At 43.2% G+C, this 15,929-nt stretch overlaps 1 protein-coding gene across 1 annotated transcript in view; it reads right to left on the reverse strand.

The window, feature by feature from the left end:
• Window positions 1-241: 241 nt before the first annotated feature.
• ADGRG4 (adhesion G protein-coupled receptor G4) overlaps window positions 242-15,929 on the reverse strand; it is a gene marked incomplete at both ends in the record, with an annotated part of 142,562 nt that continues 126,874 nt past the window's right edge. The window contains 2 exon segments of the mRNA XM_081222984.1: window positions 242-431; window positions 770-827. Coding sequence (XP_081079110.1) covers window positions 242-431; window positions 770-827 — 248 coding nt within the window.

Below are 15,929 nucleotides of genomic sequence, written 5' to 3' on the forward strand. Positions count from 1 at the left end.
GCACGTAAATAATAACAAGAAGTAGACCTTGAACTCCTGACAAGCAAAACAGACTGCCATGGCCTTGTGAAGACGTGGTGGTGCTTCAATTCCCGTTTTCTTTCTTTTGCCCACTTTCTTTCCAGCAGGGTGCTGTCCCTGCCTCACCTGGCATGTATAAGAGCAAGGGGGCCAGCCCCTTCCGTGGGGCGGGGGTGGTGGTGGTGGCAGAGCATATGGTCCCGGCACCAGCAGGGGGCAGTTAGGACGCAGCTGGGAGCTCCCCGCACAACTGGCCTTTCCGCTCCAAAGCCGACCTCGCCCAGATGGCTTTCCCGTGCAGTTTATCAGACAGACCAAAGTTCCCATTCTTCCTCCTTGTTGAGGATTCAAGTACGCCCGACACACCCTCAGAGGCACTGGGCAGGCCTGCTCCTTCACGTGGTGTGAGGCTGGGGAGAAGGGCCTGTGTGCTTATCAGGGTGGTCACATGGACTTAGGTACCGAGTCTCTGAGTCTCACAGCCCTTGGCTAAGTAGGCATCCATGATGGACATGAGGTTAGGGAATGAACGTCCCCAGATTAACCTGAGGTTGGTTAACAGAGGCGGGATGAGAGAATGGCTGCCAAAGCAAGACTCTCCTCGACCACCTTGGAGTTTCCTGTCTTTAAGAGTACATAAGAAGCCTGCCTTAGTCATTTTTATGGCGAGGTAATGAAATGAACTGTTTTATACATCTTTCTCACACACGCCACATGTTTGAGTGCACATCAATATGCAGTTACTTACATAATCTCAAAGATGATCTCTTGGAAGACTTCGAAAAGATTATGTGGTGACAATAATCCTGAGTACGGAAGGGGGAGAAGTTGGAGAGCCTGAAACAATGATTTGCCAACACAGCTGCTCCAGAGCCCTTGAGAGTCAAGACTCCACTTCTCACAGGCCTGGCATGTGGAGCTGTCTGCCTCAACCCATTCTTTAGCTCCCTTGTAAATAAAACAACTGTGTTAGGGCCTTTACGGGGCTGGGGTAAGGGATTTAGGTAATGCTTTACTCTTTCAGCTGAATTTACTATGGGCAAGGGGACACTATCTCTCTTGGTTTCTAAAACTGATAAACCAAGACTTATCCTTGAAGTTTTGGCAGTGACTCAACAGAGTAGAAAGGTGGATTTGTGATCATGGCTTTCAGGAGGTTAAAAGCAAAAGCCAGAAAACAAGGATTCAAACTTTTCCGAAACGGATTGACCCTCTTTACCCAAGGATCAATACACTCTCCACACGGTCTGCTCCACTCTCCTTTCTGCCCTGTTGAGTCTAGACTGCTGGCTCTGCTGCCGTCTCCTCTGCCTTGGATAGACTGAGATGGGGCGGCTGCATTTGCACCTGTACAGTGGCTGGGGCCATGAAGCACCATCAGCTTTTCTATTTTCCCAGAGCCTGATCTATTTCCAGTAGAAGCAGTTGGGTATTGACTATTAAGGGGACAGGTCAAGAGTCATCTTCCCCTTGACTGATGGGTAGAACACAGACCAAAGGGAGAATTAAAGGGAGCTCTGGTCCAGAGAAAATAACTAACAGTGGAGGAAATGTTGGTGCCCCATGAGGTCTAGAGCCTCGTTCACAAGCCTCTGCTGCCGTGTGCCTGTGGTCTCTGCAGACCCCTCCCCTCTGAAATTGAACAGTTGCCTTAGGGACTCTGCAGAGGCCAGGAACTGGAAATATCATCAGCTTTTCTGTTTTTCCAGAGTCTGATCTATTTCCAATAGAAGCAATCATGCACTGGTTAAGGGGCATGGATCAGGAGACATCCTCCCCTTACTAGGTGGCTGGGAGGAAGCCCAGGGGAGACTTGGTTGGATGGCCCAGACAAGGAGATTTGGTGTTAGTCAAAAAATTGGTGGCAATGGCAGGGACAAATTTGCTGCCCTGTCCATGGTAGCTGCCCCTTCCTAGGTGTTACCCCTATGAGAGGGAGGCTTAGTGTGAAGACCCAGACCAGGAACTCTGATATTGGTCCTCTAGAGTGTGGTAGAAACAGTGAGAACACATTTTAACCTTTGACCAGCGGGTGTGGGAGATCCCTTTTCTGGGCCACAGCAGATGTGTGCCTGCCTTTACAGAGGCAGGTGCCTAGAATTACTCATAGCATTTCTATCATGTTTGAGCTTTAACTATGTGGAAGGGAGCAGTGTGGGTGGTGATTTGCGGTAGAAAAATTTGCATCAGTAGTGATCCTTTCCTTGTGAGGTGGGCTGGAAGAGAGCTCAGGCTGGTTTGCCAGAGCCTGGCCCTGTTTAGAGACCTCTGGAAGTATTTTGTGGAATGATAGGAACAGAAAGGGAAACATCGTTGCCCTGCTCCCACCTGCACAACCTTTCTGGGCCTTTTCTAATATGCCAACAGACTCACTCACTCTACACCAGCCTGCCTTTCTCCTTTTACCGATACTTCTGGCTTTTCGCCTTATGCAAGTGGGGGCCTGCAGTCCCTAATGCCTGTTCTGCGTTCCTGCTTTACTTTTTCTGGAGGGAAAACTGTGTGCTGGTTCATAAGGGAAACGGATCAGTTAGTAGATGACGTCCTCTAGGGCTTTGAAAAGGGCCCAAGGGAGGAAGGAGCCTGGGGGTAATTGAGTATTGACCTCAGGACTAAATTGGCAGTGGTGGAACTAAAGTACAGACAGGTGGAGAAAGGGTGATGGCTTTGTGACACGCAGGAGTCTTTTTAGAGTGAACCTCCAACCAGACAGCGCAGCCGTTTCTGATGCCAGCTGTGCTTAAGGGGGCTGTGCCCCTCCTTGTCCATCCTACCTCCTTCTCTCTCATCTCTGTCCCATTTTATCAGAGTCTCTAAAACTAAAACCCATCAGAAGTGGATGAGATGGGACTTCCCTGGTGGCGCAGTGGTTAAGAATCCGCCTGCCAATGCAGGGGACACAGGTTCGAGCCCTGGTCCGGGAAGATCCCACATGCCGTGGAGCAACTAAGCCCGTGAGCCACAACTACTGAGCCCATGAGCCGCTCTAGAACCCGCAAGCCACAACTAGTGAGCCTGCGTGCCACAACTACTGAGCCTGAGCTCTAGAGCCCGCGAGCCACAACTACTGAGCCCGTGAGCCACAACTACTGAAGCCTGTGCTCCTAGAGCCCACGCTCTGCAACAAGAGAAGCCACCACAATGAGAAGCCCGCACACCACAATGAAGAGTAGCCCCCGCTCGCCACAACTAGAGAAAGCCCGCGTGCAGCAACGAAGACCCAACGCAGCCAAAAAAAAAAAAAAAAAGTGGAAAAGTGGATGAGCCGCCGCTCAGAAGGACCGTCTCCTCTGGTTGCTGGGGAAAACCTTCATCGCCCCCACCCCCTCCCATCCCCTCACAACCCCTTCTGCCTGGAGCCTCCCACCATTTGGCTACTCCTACTTGGAAGGAGGTGTGCCCTGGGGGCCAAGGGCAAGGCCTCCCTCCCCTGACCCTACCCCTACTCCTCCCTTCTCCCATGCTTAGGCACGGGAGGCCAGGAAGGAGAGCATTAACCCGGGGCGCTATGGTGTCAGGCTTAGGGACTAGCCTGCAGGGGCGCTCCTGCCCCCAGGTTTGCTTCATGGCCGCACTGTCTGCGAGAGGGACTCAGCCTCTGCTTCTCAGGGGGCCGCACCTCAGTCCCTGTTGGCTATCCCTGATGGAAGGGTTGGCATCACACACCCCGCGGGCCGACCTCCTCCTCCCCGCCCTCCACCAGCTCTTTCCTTCCTCCCTGCCACTCTCCTTCCCTCTCTTGCCTTCCTGCCCTTCTCTTCAGGTCTGTGAGGGTGACTCTCCTAGGAGAACAGGCTGTAGCTCAGGCTCTGACCCGGGGACCAGCGGAAGGCCCCCAAGAGAGCAGCTCACTTTCCCTGGTAGGGGTGGCATGTGCGGTCTGCCTTAGCTCGTGTTGGCGATGGCTGGTGGTCTGGTCACATGACCCCAGAGCTGGACCTCCTGCAGGTGGGTGGGGCCTTTATGCTTTAAAGGGGGTCTTCTCCAGCTGGTTTCCTGCAGAACATTCTGTGTTCTCAGACTTGGTGCAAATGTGGGTAGGGGGTCTTGGTGGACCTGGTATGTGCTAACTTTCTGGGTGTGCTCTAGCTGCCCTAGGCTGTGAGGGCCTGAGGGGCACCATGAGGGAGACACAGTGGGATCAGGTAGGGCCGGAGGCAGTCAGCAGCAGGTGACACTTGGAAGGGTTTGGTGCCAACCCCTGGGCTTTTCTTTACTTCAGACCTGACGTAAAGGCCAGAGCAGCAGGCAAAGAATGACCATAACACATAACTGGTGCAGGAAGTGGGGTCAATATCTGTGCCTCTCTCCCCCCAAAACGGGAGGCTCTGGCAGATGGGGGAGGAAAGCACCACAGCAACAGAGCCTGATGATATACAAGAGGTTCACATTGGAAGGAATAGGCAAGGCAGGGTAAGCAGGCTTAGGACTGGCTAGCTGGAATAATTTCCCTGGGCTCCAGGAGCTGTCCCTGCTTGTCTGGTACCTGGCCCTGGGGCGGTTAGGGCAGGTGGATAGTGGCTGGAGTGGAGAGTTGGGGGTGGGGTACTCTGGAGTAGTTGATTCACACTGAAATGACCTCACCCACAAGTTGTTTGTTATCTCTAGGAATTGGCTACCCTGAGGGGGCAGTCCCTCTAGGGTCAGCAAGGCCCAAGAGCCCAGATGTCAGAGCATCAAAATACAAAAAATAAAAGACCTGGTTATTACACAGGGGACCACAGGTCAGCAACTTAGTGTCAACTGAAGAAAACAGAAGTCTTTGCATTGTACTAGCAACTTTTCTCTAAGTTTATTTCGAAATTAAAAAAAAAGAAAAGAAAAAGAGAGAAAAGACAAAAAAGGGCCCATCCAGAATATCATAGTCCTTGAAGGAGGACCCTATCTTTCCCTCTCCTACATTTTGTTTCCATGGCCAGACAGACAGCCCAGCCCACCCCACTGCAGTGGAACTCAGGCCTTAGTAACTAGAACTCACTAGAAGAAGGCAGACAATTGTTGAGTAGATTTGGTATGGTCCCATAAGTCTACCATATTGGTAAACCCCTGGAAGGCAGAAATTGGGGCCAAAATTGCAAGCCCCCCAGCAGACCTGCTGGTACTGGAAACGTAGAGATTCAGCCTTCTACAACCACTAAATCTCAGGAAAAACAATCTTGGGACAACAGGACATCTTAGAATTGGCCACATGAATAGCCAGACAGATGCAGCATCTAACTAAAACACTTAACAATATAACTAAGCTTTTACATGAGGTGCTGGGAACTCCTACAGACCTTTCTCCTGGGCATCCCCTGCAGCCTGGGGTGACTGGCTGTGTGCCTTGTTCCGGGGTCCCTCCCGATGGCAGGTGGACTTTCCATACTCAGCTGGGTGTGGCAAACCAGCAGCACCTACGTGCAAGTATACTTACAAGAGTCCTGGCACAGTGACCTAATGTCAGGGGGGAATTGTGGGAAAATAAAGTTGAGCGCAGTAAGTCACTGCTAGCAAAATGACATTTGACCAAACCATTCACACTGGCCAGGTCAGAAACTGTCAGAAGCCCCAGCTCTAATCACTATGTCTGATAAGTTCCTTACAAGAAACCTGTCCTGCTTCTTTTGATCTCCCCCCAAACCCTGCAATGTGATGACTACCCCGGTATAATTAAAAATTCCTGCAGGTAGGGCTTCCCTGGTGGCGCAGTGGTTGAGAGTCTGCCTGCCGATGCAGGGGATGCGGGTTCGTGCCCCGGTCTGGGAGGATCCCACATGCCGCGGAGCGGCTGGGCCCGTGAGCCATGGCCGCTGAGCCTGCGCATCCGGAGCCTGTGCTCCACAATGGGAGAGGCCACAAGAGTGAGAGGCCCGTGTACCGCAAAAAAAAAAAAAAAAAATCCTGCAGGTAGGCTTCTATCCCATATGTGTGTGTGTGTGTGTGTGTGTGTGTGTGTGTATCCCCACCCAGGGCCAGGTGTGCTCTCTCTCTCTCTCTCTCCCTCCACTTGAACATGAGAAAGCCCTTTAACCAGTGGGTCCTCCCACCCAGGGATGGGCAAAGTGAGAGGAGTCCCTGGGGGAGAGAGAGAGAGAGAGAGAGAGAGAGAGCGGGTGGGCAGGCACCTGGTTCTGGGGACATAAGTATAAAAATAAACCTCTGAATCGCTTGAAAACATTGGCTCTGGTGTGGTGTGTTTTGACATCCAATACCTTTAAGCAGGAGAGAACAGCAGACCCAGCACTGAGCTGAGTCAGATCATAATGATGAGAGTCCTAGGTAGAACACTGGGCTTGGGGAAGAAGCATAGATTCAGTAACTAGAGCAAGGGACAAGGGAGCCTGGACCTTGGGACAAGGCATGTGCAAAGTGGTAAAGAGCATGACTTTGCTGCCTTTCCGTTCATTTAGAGCGTCCATCATGCAGCAGGTGCAGGTGCTGGGCTACATGCTGACTATACAGTGACAGCTAAGACAGGATTGTCCCAGCCCTGGTGAAGTGGGTGAACAGAAATGGCTTCTGCTCCCCTGCTAGCTATGTGATCTTGGGCAAATCACTTCAGCGCCTTATGATTTGGTTTTCTCAACTGTAAAATAAGGATGATAATACCTACCTCACATGGTTGTTTTGAAGCAGTGGCAGCTCCTGGATTTCCATACAGGAGTGACTCAGGCACATTTTAGTTGGAGGGGACAGTTTAGTTGAACAGGACAGCCTAAAAAATAGCTGGGTCACAGTGTGTAAAAAATACCAAGGAATCAGCAGTGTCTTTTCATTCTGTATATAATTATTTGGAGTTGTTTTTCAGAGATATGATGGAGATGGGAGGAAAGCTAAAACTTTCCTTCCCCCTGACATCCTTCAAGCCACCTCCTGACTCAAATACTTCATGAGGACAAAGCAAAATAATGTGTGTAAAGTGCTTACTACAGTACCTGGAACATAGTAAGTGGAACCTTAACAAAATCCAATTATACAATTTGCCACAAAGACTGGACTTACACAACCATAATCCAGCAGGTTGGGCTAGATTTACAGTAATTCTTAGTTCTCGCTACACCTCAGCATCATCTCAGGAGGTGTTAAAGGATACCTGTGCCTAGGCCCCAGCCCCAGAGGCTGTGAATCAATTGCTCTGGTCTGGATCCCTAAAATCTGTATATATATATATATATTTTTTTTTTTTTTTTGCCGCACAGCATTTGGGATCTTAGTTCCCCGACCAGGGATAGAACCTGCGCCCCCTGCATTGGAAGCATGGAGTCTTAACCATTGGACTGCCAGGGAAGTCCCTAAGATCTGTATTTTAAAAATCTCACAAGGTGATTCCTAATGTATGGCAAGGGTTGAGACCAATATTAGGGCCTGGAGATGCTGCTAAGTCTGGAACTGGGGGTCAAATTATCATCTCCTAGCAAGAAGGGAGACCTGAAGACCCTGGGAATGAGTCATGGCCTTTAAAAGTAGGGTTGGGGGGATGGTGACCACATTGATCAAACTACAAGGTGGGTGGCTGTTCTTTTTCCTTTTCTTTTCGCTTTTATTATTATTTTAATTTTTTGCTTTCAAAGATATAGCATTATGTCAATAGAACTATAACCACAGTGTTCTTTCTTATGCTTTTCCCAATGGAAATGCCACATCATAAAACACTTTGGGAACTCACTGGCTAATTGAATGAATAATTCAATCTTCAGGAAATTAGATGCAGCATAAACATCCTTTTATAAAATTTTGACTTTGAGCTCAACATGTTGCTTGGCAAATACATTTGAGAATATGTGCATCTTGTTTATTTCTGGGTTCACAGCATCTATTCCAGTGACTTTATACAGAGTAGGCTCTCAGTAATTGTTTGTTGAATGAATGAAGGAAGGAAGGAAATTAACATGGCTCCCCAGACTGATCAATGGAACTGAGCTTAGCTGCTAAGACATATTCTAGTTTAGGAATGCATACATGTGAGACAAGTCTCTTGTCTTTATATTAGGAAGTTAATGTTAATTTAAAAATAACTAATTGTAACTAAGGATTCTCATATGTGCTGCCACCCTCAGAAGACTTGAGTGAAGGGGAGTTAGAGTTATGACTCTGAGCTGGTATATCAATAGTTCTGATACTTCCTCCTTGAATATGTATCACTAGATCAGTGCAAACTTGCATCTTGACCATTAAAAAAAATAGTTGGGTCACAGTGTGTAAAAAATAGACACATAGGTCAATGGAACAGAAGAAGGATCCTAGACTAGATGAACGCAAATATGTTAAATTGATTTTTTATGAAAATGCAAAAGCATTACAATGGAGAAGGAATAGTATTTCCAACAAAGAATGCTAGAACAATTGGACATCCATACACAAAATCAAAATGACCCTCAACCTAAACCTCATACCATACACAAAAATTAATTCCAAATGATAATAGATTTAAATAAAAACAAAATTATTTTTAAAAATTTAGAAGAGATCATAGGAGAAAATCATTGATATCCAGGCCTAGACAGAGTTCTTAGGACATGATGCTAAAAGCATGATACATTAAAAAAAACAAATTAATAAATTGGACATCATATTTTCCCTGGAAAGATCCATTAAGAGAGTGAAAAGACAAGGTAGAGACTGGGAGAAAATATTTATAAACTGGATTCGTTTCCTAGGACTGCCATAACAAATTACCACAACTTTGGTGGTTTAAAACAACAGAAATTTATTCCCTCACAGTTCTGCAGGGCAGAAGTCAAATATCAAGGTGTCAGTATATTTCTCTGAAGGCTGTAAGCAAAGGATTCTTCCTTGCCTCTTCCTAGTTTCTCATGGTTGCTGGCAATCCTTAGCATTCCTTGGCTGTAGATGCATTACTCTAATCCCAGCTTCCTTTGTCACATGGTGTTCTCCTTAAGTGTCTGTGCCCAAATTTTCTTCTTTTTATTAGGACACCAGTCATTGGATTAGGGCCCATCCTCATCCAGTATGACTTCATCTTACCTTGATTATATCTGCAAAGATCCTATTTCCAAGTAAGATCACAGTCATAGGTACTGGGGTTTTGGGGGAACACGATTAAGCCCACAACTTAAACCATATATTCAAAAAAGGCCTTATATCCATAATATATAAAGAACTCTCAAAACTCAACAATAAAAACACAATCCATCCAGTTATAAAATGGGTACAAGACATCAGCAGATATTTCAGCAAAGAGGAGACATGTATGGCAAATAAACACAGGAACAAATATTCAACATCATTAGCTACCAGGGAAATACAAATTAGAACCACCAGGAGTTATCACTACACACCTATTAGAACAGTTAAAATAAAAAATAGTGATAATACTAAATGCTGGTGAGGATGTGGAAAAATTGGATCACTCATGCACTGCTAGTGGGAATGTAAAATGGTACAGATACTCTGGAAAACAGTTTGGCAATTTCTTATAATTTTAAATATACACTTACCACATGACCCAGCAATCCCACTCCTGGGCATAAAGAAATGGAAACTTATGTCCACACAAAAAAGTGTACACTATTGTTCATAGCAGTTTTACTTGTAATAGCCAAACATTGGAAATAATTCACATATTCTTCGGTGAGTGTTGGTTGCACAAACTCTCGTATATGGTGGAACACAGTAAAAAAATAAATGAACTATTGACACATGCAACAATTTGGATGGATCTCAATGACATCATACGTAGTGAAAAAAATCTCAAAAGGTTATATACCGTATTAGTCCATTTACATAGCATTTTGAAATGACAAAACTTCAGAGATGCAGAACAGATTAGTGGTTGCCATGGGACAGGGATGGGGGTTAGGTGCAAATCCATAGAGGGAGCACCAGGAAGTTATTTTGTGGTAATGGAAACAGTTCTGTGTCTTGATTGTGGTAGTGGTTACACAAATCTATACTTGGGATGAAAATGCATAGAGCTATATACACATAAGTGAATGTAGGTTTAAAAACTGTGGAAAATGAATAAAGTGTTCAATGATATTACACTAATGTCAATTTTCTGATTTTGATATTGTACTACAGTTATATAAGATGTCAAATTGGGGGAAGCTGGGGGCAGGGTGTGTGGATCTTTCTACTATTTTTGCAACTTCCTGTGAGTCTATAATGATTTCAAAGCTTTTTTAATGGTCTGAATGCCAGGTGTGTGTGTGGATTCCATTAAATTATCTTCATCATCTTTGCAGGATCATCAGAGTTATTATAAGCTCTGTGTAGTAATAATAAAGATTTATCAGGTACTTAGTATGTGTGAGCTACTGTGCTAAGCATTTTACATTCATTATCCCATCTGATTCATACTCTAGCCAGAAGAAATAAGTAGCATTATGTCACCTGCCTTTTATAGATCAAGAAACTGAAAATCGGAGAAGCTCTGTAACTTGCCCCAGGTCACAGGGCTATAAGTGGCAGAACAAAGGCTTGAACATGGATCTATCTGACTCCAAAGCGTGTGATTGAAAACACAATGCCATAATGACTCCATACTCGGGCAGTTGTGAGGCAAAAATGAGCCATCATATGTCAGTTGCCTAGCTCAATGTCTGGAACATGACCAACATTCAGTGACCAGCATGCTTTTACTATCATCATCTTCATTACAGATGATCCCCGACTTACAATGGTTCAACTTGAGGATGTTGCAAAAGCGATATGCATTCAGTAGAAACCCTACTTCGAATTTTGAATTTGATTTTTTTTCTGGGCTAGTGATATGCGGTCAGATACTCTCTCGTGATGCTGGGTAGTGGCAGCCATAGCAGCTCCCCGTCAGCCACGCAATCATGAAGGTAAACACCTGATACCCTTACAACAATTCTGTACCCAGACAACCATTCTGTTTTCACTTTCAGGACAGTATTCAATAAATTACATGAGGTATTCCCACTTTATTATAAAATACTTTGTGTTAGATGATTTTGCCCAACTGTAGGCTTATGTAAGTGTTCTGAGCATATTTAAGGTAGACTAGGCTATGATGCTCTGTAAGTTAGGTGTATTCAATGCATTTTCAACTTAATGATTTTTTCAACTTATGATGGGTTTATTGGGACATAACCCCATTGTAAATGGAGGAAGATACGTATTATTTACTTACGTATTATTTACTAATTGTGGTCTTAGCCTTAGCCCTGAGGAGCATCTGGTCCTTATGCATAGGGCAATGTGAAAAATGCTGTAAGAGTCAGATTCTCATTTGTAAAATCATAAAAATAACAGCCACACAGGGTGATTGTGAGTTTTGAGTAAAATTAAAGGTGATAATATACGTGAAGAGTGCTCTGTAAACAACAAAGGTCCCCGCATGCTAGCTGCAGTGCATTTTATTCTATTACTTTACCTGGAGATTGGCAGCTAAAAAGCTTTTTGCCTCTCAGCCATGCCACAATCCACAAGCTCATCACCCTGCTCACTCGCTATGTGTTTCTATGGCATCAATCACCATAGTTTCTAGATTCTTTGACAGAAATATTAGGTGAAAGGAAGCTTAATGGAAGGAATCTGTGAATTTGATTTCAAAGAACTCCATCCTCTCCAGCTTGAAGCAGCGTTAAGCTGAGCAGCAGGTCACATATTCACTTATTTTCCATTCACTGCTTCCAGGTTCCTTTTGCAAAACTTAACGTGATGAACTTAAAGTTTTTAAAATTATTATTATTTTTATTGAAGTATAGTTACTGTACAATATTGTATAAGTTAGAGGTGTACAATATAGTGATTGAAAATTTTAAAGGTTGTACTCCATTTATATTACTATCAAATATTGGCTATATTCCCCGTGTTGTAAATCTATCCTTGTAGCTTATATTACACCTAATAATTTGTACGAAACTTAGAGTTATTTTTGAGGGTTTCAATAATTGATAGCTTTCCCCAAAATCGTCTTTCCTGCTGGTGTAGAATTTCATGGTCGTTCCTCTACATCAGGGGTTGGCCAACTGTGACCCGTGGGCCAAATATGGCCTCCCATCTGTTTTTGTATGGTCCTTGAACTAAGTGGTTTTGTCTTTATATTTTTTATTGCTTGAAAAAAAGTAAAACATCAGAGAATAATATTTCACAACACATGAAAATTACATGAAATTCATACTTCAGTGTCCATAAATAAACTTCTGTTGGAACATAGATACTCTCATTGTTCAGGCAGAATTGAATAGTTGTAAAGCTGAAAATTTTCTTAGCTGGCCCTTTACATATAAAGCTTGCCAACCCCTGCTCTGCATAAGAACATCAATCATCCCAAATGAACTTATCTACGAAAAAGAAACAGACTCACAGACATAGAGAACAGACTTGTGGTTGCCAAGGTGGGGTGGGGGAGGGATGGATTGGGGGTTTGGGGTTAGCAGATGCAAACTGTTATATGTTTTTGGTTGGCCAAAAAGGTTCGTTCGGTTTTTTGCATACGATGGCTCTAGTAGCACTTAGTTGTCTTTAACTTCATTCCAAAACAATTTTGTTAGATTGTATGTGACAGCTGTCATATCAGCGTGCATTTAAAAAAAGACTTATCAAAATTGGTGAATTTTTGTGTAGCCATTTTAATATTGAAGATGGAAGAAAAAAAGCAACATTTTAGGCATATTATGCTTTATTATCTCAAGAAAGGTAAAAACGCAACTGAAATGCAAGAAAGATTTGTGCAGTGTAGGGAGAAGGTGCTGTGACTGATTGAACGTGTCAAAAGTGGTTGGCGAAGTTCCGTGCTGAAGATTTCTCACTGGACGATGCTCCACAGTTGGGTAGACCAGTTGACGTTGATAGCGATCAAATTGAGACATTTATTGAGAACAATCAACATTATACCACGCGGGAGATAGCTGACATACTCAAAATATCCAAATCAAGCGTTGAAAATCATTTGCACCAGCTTGGTTACGTTCATCACTTTGATGTTTGGGTTCCACATAAGTTAAGGGAAAAAAACCTTCTTGACCATATTTCTGCATGTGGTTCTCTACTTAAACGTAATGAAAACATTCCTTTTTAAAACAAATTGTGACGGGTGATGAAAAGTGGATACTGTACAATAATGTGGAACAGAAGAGATCATGGGGCAAGCGAAATGAACAACCACCTACCACACCACAGGCCAGTCTTCATCTAAAGAAGGTGATGTGTATATGGTGGGATTGGAAGGGAGTCCTCTATCATGAGTTCCTTCCAGAAAACCAAACGATTAATTCCAACAAGTACTGCTCCCAACTAGACCAACTGAAAGCAGCACTCGACGAAAAGCGTCCGGAATTAGTCAACAGAAAACGCATAATCTTCCATCAGGATAACACAAGACCGCATGTTTCTTTGATGACCAGGCAAAAACTGTTACAGCTTGGCTGTGAAGTTCTGATTCACCCGCCGTATTCACCAGACATTGCCCCTTCGGATTTCCATTTATTTTGGTCTTTACAAAATTCTCTTAGTGGAAAAAATTTCAATTCCTGGAAGACTGTAAAAGGCACCTGGAACAGTTCTTTGCTCAAAAAGATAAAAAGTTTTGGGAAGACGGAATTATGAAGTTGCCTGAAAAATGGCAGAAGGTAGTGGAACAAAAGGGTGAATACGTTGTTCAATAAAGTCCTTGGTAAAAATGAAAAATGTGCCTTTTATTTTTACTTAAAAACCAAAGGCACTTTTCGGCCAACCCAATAGAATGGATAAACAACAAAGTCCTACTGTATAGCACAGGGAACTATATTCAATATTCTGTGATAAACCATAATGGAAAAATATGAAAAATAATGTATAACTGAATCACTTTGCTGTACAGCAGAAATGAACACAATATTGTAAATCAACTATACTTTAATAAAATAAATTTTTAAGAAAAGAACATTGGTGATCCAATATGGAGGCCAATAAAAGCTAGCTAGTTCGACACTCAACCTACATTGAGCCCTACCCCTCATCCCTACACACCATTCTCCTCTTCACTCCCCCCCACCCCCCATATTTCTTACCAAATCTATCTCCCACACTATACTGCAAGCTCTTTGGAGGGAATGATCCATTTTTTTCTCCTTGTATCCTACAAGGTGCCTGGCACAGTGTTTTACTCATAATAGACAAGTGATGAGTGTGTTTTAAACAACAGAGCTGTATAAAATTTCCATAGCAACTGGGTTTCTGAAGCGTCACCATGCAGAATTCTTTATACCCAATCAATTCCATTCAGTGCCTGAGGTCAGATGTAGAGATGTTACAGGTAAAATAGTATTTACACTCGATTGCAGGAAGATTCAGGAATCACAGTTCTGTTTCAGTGTCTGTTGTTTTTACTCTCGGAGTAAAGAAGACCTTCTCAATATGTCAGAAAACCCCCCAACCATAAAAAGATTGATACATTAGACTACATAGTAATAAAGAATTTATGAATGGCAAAACCACCTAAACAAAGTAAAGAGACAAATGAACTGGGGAGAAGAGGGATTAATATCAGATAAAGAGCAAATTTCCCTAAATGAACAGCTCTTACAAGTCAATAGGAAAAAGACCAACAAGCCTTAGAAAAATAGGTGAAGAAGATGAACAAACAGTTCACAGAGGAGCAAATACAAATGGCTATTGACATAAGAAACGATGCTCAGGGAGGTCCTAAGTGCAACCCTCGGTCCCAGCTAGTTCTTGCCCGTGGGAGGCAGTGGAACCCGGGAGAAGTCCAGCACGAATCCCTCCTCCCTCATCTTCATCACTTAGGGAGCGGTCATTTCATTCAGCAGTCACTTACCACGCACCTGCTACAAACCAGATGCTGTGCGAGGTACTCATGTGCTTATCTTTTTTCTAAATTGAGGTAGCATTCATACCCACCACCTATCAAAATACAGAACATTTTCATCTCCCCAGAAAAATTTCTTATGCTTCTTCCCAGTCTATCTCTGCCCCAGACCTTTATTTTGATTTCTATTATCAGGGATTAGTTTTGCCTCTTGGAGAACTTCATATAAAGGGAATCATACAGCAAAAAAGAAGATGCTCAGCTTCGGTAATAAGAGAAATGCAAATCTAAATTCCACCACGATACCATTTTTCACCTATAACACTGACAAAGGTTAATGACATATTTCACTCATGAAAGTGTGGGGAAACAAGCACTCTCATGCACTGCCGGTAGAAGCATACATTTTCTCTGTATAAAAATACTCATGCCTTAAAAAAAAAACAGAAAAGAAAAGAAAATATGCATGCCTTTTGACCAAACAGTTCCACTTCTAGGAATTTATTCTGCAGATATACTCATATATGTGTTAAATAATTTACACACAAGGTTAATCATTGCAACATTTAAAAAAATAACAGCAAAATATTAGAAACAAGCAAAATATAAATCAGTAGGTGACTGATTAAATAAATGATGTTAACTCTATAAATAGAATACTCTGCAGCCATAAAAAGAATAAGGAAGGGTTTTACATGAAAGAAAATGATAGAATTTTCAACGTATGTATACCCTCTTGTAAATTTTGAATTTATAGCATGTAATGCATTACTTATACAAAAGTAAATTTAATTTTTAAAATGTGTTTATTTCTTGTTTCTTGATGGCGGATATTCAGGGTTTGTTTCATTGCCATTCCTTAGACGTATGCTAGACAATTCTATCTGTTCAGTAGTTAATAAAACTTATTAAATAAATGTTTGTTTGGAAGGGTAAGGATTTGCCGATTTAGGGAATACTTTAGGCTATTGGTCATGAATTTTAGCACATAAAATTTGAGTCTGGGGCTTCGCAATGAAAATCAAGGTTTATGGAAATATAAACACATTTTAACTTAGTCACAGGCACTGATGGTGATGAATATAGGCAAAATCTCTCACTTATAGTGAATCATTAATTTTGATAATTGAAGTGTAAATAGGACCATAAATAGAATTTCCAATTATTCTCCTATGCCAAATACATCAGATTG

This window comes from Mesoplodon bidens (assembly GCF_964165515.1).
Source record: "Mesoplodon bidens genome assembly, chromosome: X".
NCBI lineage: Eukaryota > Metazoa > Chordata > Mammalia > Artiodactyla > Ziphiidae > Mesoplodon > Mesoplodon bidens.